The following is a 4,985-nucleotide window of genomic DNA, read 5'->3' on the forward strand; positions in this document are numbered from 1 at the left end:
TCTCTATACCTATTTCCTTTATAATGTTTAAAAGAAAGAGAAAAACCTGTGAGCCCATGGCACACATTCACACCCCACATAGGTAATAAACAGCAGCGAGGGGTTAAAGCCACAGCCACCGCCCTTTCTCTTCCCACTGGTCCAGGCTGCCTCTTGTGCTCAGGGAGTCTTCTATTTGTTCTCTTCTGCTACAGACGAAAACTGCAAGGACAAGTACTACAACTGCAACGTGGTGGTCCAGGCAAGACTCTGTGTTTACAACTACTACAAGACCGCCTGCTGTGCCTCCTGCACCCGTGTGGCCAACAGGCAGACGGGCTTCCTGGGGAGCAGATAACACCCCTGCACCCCCATCAGCAGGGCAGCATCACCGCCTTCCCGGGGGCTTCAGCAGTGCGCCTGGCTGGCTGCTGCTCCACCACCGGCTGCCTGGGCCAGGCACTGCCAACCAACTTAGTCACCGCCCCTGCCTCCGGTGAATGCACCCCGTGGTACCCAGGGGCTTTGTACACAGAATGTTTGAAAGCCACAGTTGGTCCTCTAAGCATCACCATGTACTGATATTCCCCTCCTTGGACCTGGCACCTGTTAATGGTGCCCTTTGAAAGCCAAGCAGTGGGAAGTACATGGAGCTCTCAGCCCTGCTCCCATCTGGCACCTTCAAGTCAACAGATGGGCCACTGACTGAGCTCTGCCCCGTCCCTGGTGCTACTGGCCTTTCTAAACTTAGCACCCTGGAGAGTCCCAGGAGGCAGTGCCCCCAACCCAGCGCCCCACTAAGCCTTGCTGACACGCGTGCATCCCTCTGTGACCTCAGCCCAGCTGTGCCTGTTTTCATTCTCAAAGACATTAGACTGTTTTCCTGCCGTATGACACAAATATCTCACATGAATATTGTGCTTTATTTAACAGGTGTATTCACAGATACTAGCTCCTTAGCAGCTCACAACATCCCAGAGTGAGAGGCAGGGGGTGACTCATTATCCCCATTTTACTAACAGGGAAACTGAGGCTCAACTTAGGTAACTGACCTGCCAGGTATATTCACCCATCCAGTGGAAGAGCTGAGTTCCTGCCCCAGTCATCTACCAAGAACCACCCTGGGGCCTGTCCTTAGATGTGAAGGGTGCGGCTTCATTTCTGACCAAGAGGCTGAGAAGTTTCCCAGAATGCAAACAAAGCCCAGGCCCCTGAAACCTTTCTGGTCAAGCCTTTATCCCAGCACTCAGTTGTTTTGGATGCCTGTTCCTACTTGCCCTTCCCCTCAAAGTCACAGATCCTAGTTACGGGACTCTGCAGGCTTTGTTAAACTGTCCGTGAAACAAGAAAGCCATTGGGGGAAGCAGGTGATTGCCTGAAATTCTGACTCCATGCCAAGTGCTGTTCCTCCCGAGGAATCGAAGGCCAGGGTCCTTCTGGCCGCGGAGCCTTCCCCACCGCAGAGCCAACTTCTGAAGCACACAGCTCTGCGGCCTGGGCTCTGCCCTGCCTCGGCTGCCTCCCCCACGCTCTTCACCATGCCCTCGGAGAGTCCGGCCAACCTGTCCCAGCCAAAACACTGCCATGTTAGAAAAAGTCTCCTTCTGGTCTTGTTTATGAATTTCTCTCTGTGGCCACAAATTCCTCTCCTCCCCCATGACTCACAGTCCATACCCCCAACCCCCAGACTCGAGCACCAAGATCTGCATTAATGCGGCTGGCCTGGGACAAGGAGCTGTGGGCCCCTCCCCATCTCTTCCAATTCACTTCCCCCAACTATCCAGTCCCAGAGGCCGCAGGCCTGGAAGAAGGATGCAGTGTATGTTGAAAGGTGGATCTTCTGAAAACCAGTTAAGAGGAATATATGTAGGTTTTACCCATTAAGAAAAATGGCAAAGCTAAACAGATTGTAAACCTACAGAAAATTTGTCTTACGGTCCTGGGCATATTTCCCTTTTAAAGCAAGCCTGGATTCTTAGCAAACTGTTTCCCCCATTTGCTCTTTTAGCTGCAAATCTGCTACTGTGATCATGGTTTGCAGCTTTTGGAAGCAGTATGGCGACCTGGCCTGACACGCTCATTAGGCTTCCACTAACCCGGGGCTTTCAGAAATTCTGTTTGGCCTTTCTGTGGGTAGCTTCCCAGCTTCTCTTCTGGGGAGCCCCAGGCATCATTTCCCAAAAGCATCGCCATCTCTCCTGATTCTCTTGGAACTCCTACGGATAAGCAGCCTAGCAGAGGCCCAGGCTCCCACACTGACGAAGTGAAAAGAGACCAGAGAGGCCAAGCATATTGACCGGTGCTGTTCAGGGCCTGCTGTTTTCCACTCGCCACTTGTTTTGCTTCTTGTCACGAGGGGAGTTGTTCCTGTATGCAGCTGCTCTCAGATCTTGCCTAGCAAGCCAATCATTTGAAGAGGTTTTCTTTTCCTGCTGGAGGGCAGGGTCAGATCAATGAGTGGAAGAGAGAAAGGCTGTTTTAGCCCAAGTTAAAGGAACACCTTTTAGCCATCAAAGCCGCCCAACAGAGGCAAGGGCCACGACACGTGAGGGAGCTCTCTGTCCTTCAAGGGAATTCTCTGTTGAGTGGGAGGCGAACACCCTGGTTCTTCCAACTCAGGAATTCTCGTGGCTGGGCTGGGTCAGTGATGGCTTTCTCTTTATGTCAAAAGTGCCCTATGGCTGCTGAAGGTTACCTAACCATTCTTTAAAAGGAGAATGACCCTCCATGAGAATGGCCAGCCTGCCAACTGTGCGATTGAAGAGAAGTCAATATATCAACCCCATGTCTCCCTGGGGGAGAAAGTGCATAAACCAGCGGTCTCTTTTTTTTTTTTTCTTTTCAACAAACCATTGAGCTATTCTTGGAGTTCATCTCTGGAGAGGTTATAGATTATTCGAAGTTTATTATTATGATAGTTTGATCAATTTATTTGTCTTAGAGATCGCATTTTTACTAATTCCCTAGTTTTTTATTTCAGCATCTGAATGTCTTTCTCCCTAGCACAGTGCATATAATCGGGGCCTTGAGTATTTCCAGTGATGACTTTCCTTGGAGAAGATCTAAGAAAAGCCCAGATTTCGGTGGCCATCTCCCTCCAAATATATCTCTTTCTGCTTTCTTGGTGCTCATTATTTCCCCTTCTCCTTTCTTCTGTCACTGTCATCTCCTTCTTGATCTTCCCGTGTTCGTTTAACTGGCCGTAATGCGGAATTGAAATTTACATTTCGATACTGTTTTTTTTTTTTTTTTTTTCACCTGTGTACTAGATTGCCTCCTTTCCTGCTCTGAATTTTAAAATTATTTTTTTTTTTTTTTTTTTCACCTGTGTACTAGATTGCCTCCTTTCCTGCTCTGAATTTTAAAATTAGATAAATTAAAGCTGTTATACGGTTTCCTCACAAAAGTCAACAAAGTCCAAACAAAAATAGTTTGCTATTTTACTTTCACCCGTTGAAAAAGGAAATTGTGCCTCTTGCAGCCTAGGCAAAGGACATTTAGTACAATAGATTCTTTCCACCCTCACAATGACTTGCGGTTCTCTCCGTAGAAAAGGGATAGCCTAAGAAATACTACAATGAAACAACAAACAAACAAAAAACACCAAAAAAAAAAAAAGCCATGTAAAGCCAGCCCCTAGAGGGAGTCAGTTCAGTTCTGTGGGGCATGCTCTGTGCCCACGGCCTGCGAGCTGTTGGGGACCCCAGGGAGAGCAAGGCAGCCTGTCCCCGCCTCCCGGGAGCTAGAACATGACAAGGGGTCTCAGCACTGTGCCCACCTGTCCGTTTACCTCTGTGGCCCAGAGTTCTTGGAGGGTTTTTCCTTTATTTTCTTGAGTATGTGTCATCTACTTATTCTCAAAGTATTTAGCATTCACACTCTTTTTGCTTCAAAAAGAATGGCCTTACAAAGGGACAGAAAAGAGAAGACACAAGCTTGATGTATTTTCATCAAGTTTTGTGGCAGACAGAGAAGTCCAGATATTACCAGGACCTTTCTAAACCAATGTTGTGGAGTTTTCTCCATTCGGATAGCCACCTTAGGTTGGAATATCAATTTTCTAATGAGGAGGAAGACATAAATATAAGTGGTAAAAAGAAACATGACTTCCCTTAAAACAGGCTGGATAATCTATATCAGCTTTGTGGGTGGAGACTAGTATTTGATCCTTGCCATATTATAAAACATTTTAATATGGTTTAGATGGGAAAATATTGATGCCTTCCTCACAAAATGTATGGATGACATGAAGTTGAAGAACTAATGGCTTGGGTGACACGTGCTGGATCCAAAAAGATCAGGGAGACTAGAATAAAACTTGGATGTTAAAAATTCACCAGGAATCCACATAAAATCCTATATTTTGACTAAAACGAAAAACTATAAATACAAGGTGGGAGAGAGGCAAGAATTTCTGTTGACTAAGCTCAGTGTGAGTCAAGAAAGTGGGATGGAACCATGCAAAAACAAAGCCCACAGACATGCAGGCTGCGTGAGGAGAAAACTGGTCAGGGTCACATCACATTTTGTTTGCATTTGCCGGAACCATATTTTAAGAAGAAAACCGATCATCTATAACATCAGTTTATCAATGCCCCATCCCGATGAAGGGTGCAGACTCTCAGAAACAGCAGGAAGGACTTCATGAGAACCTTCAGGCTGGAGAAGGGACTAGGGCACAAGGAGAGCTCTCCTAGGACCAGGACCAAGAAGCTACAGGGAGGCAGAGTTTAGCTCCTGCAGAGACCCAGCTTCTCACAAGTTGGAGGGACTCTGGTAGGTGGTGACCCACCCATCATTGAAGGTGACAGCAGAGGCCATTTGCCAGGGATGGTGGAGAGGGGATTCAAGCATCTGGCTGGGCAACAATGCCCAGGGCCATCCCCACGCAGGGCTTAGGGGAGTCTACAAGTAGAAGAGCTTTAGGTGATTTGTTTGATGGGGGAAGACAAGTACACAGCTACGCACTTTCCATTTCTGACTTTTGCCACCCTGTCAGCCATGGG

At 47.6% G+C, this 4,985-nt stretch overlaps 1 protein-coding gene across 2 annotated transcripts in view; it reads left to right on the forward strand.

Annotated features, from left to right (window-relative positions):
* Positions 1–1,904, forward strand: part of THSD4 (thrombospondin, type I, domain containing 4) — a 723,953-nt gene extending 722,049 nt beyond the window's left edge. The window contains exon 18 of one of the 2 annotated variants that reach the window (XM_011978583.1): positions 195–337. In XM_011978583.1, coding sequence (XP_011833973.1) covers positions 195–337 — 143 coding nt within the window. Of the gene's footprint in view, positions 1–194 lie in introns of both variants that reach the window. The other variant, XM_011978584.1, reaches the window with a different exon arrangement.
* Positions 1,905–4,985: the final 3,081 nt, after the last annotated feature.

This window comes from Mandrillus leucophaeus, unplaced genomic scaffold (assembly GCF_000951045.1).
Source record: "Mandrillus leucophaeus isolate KB7577 unplaced genomic scaffold, Mleu.le_1.0 Scaffold197, whole genome shotgun sequence".
Lineage (NCBI taxonomy): Eukaryota > Metazoa > Chordata > Mammalia > Primates > Cercopithecidae > Mandrillus > Mandrillus leucophaeus.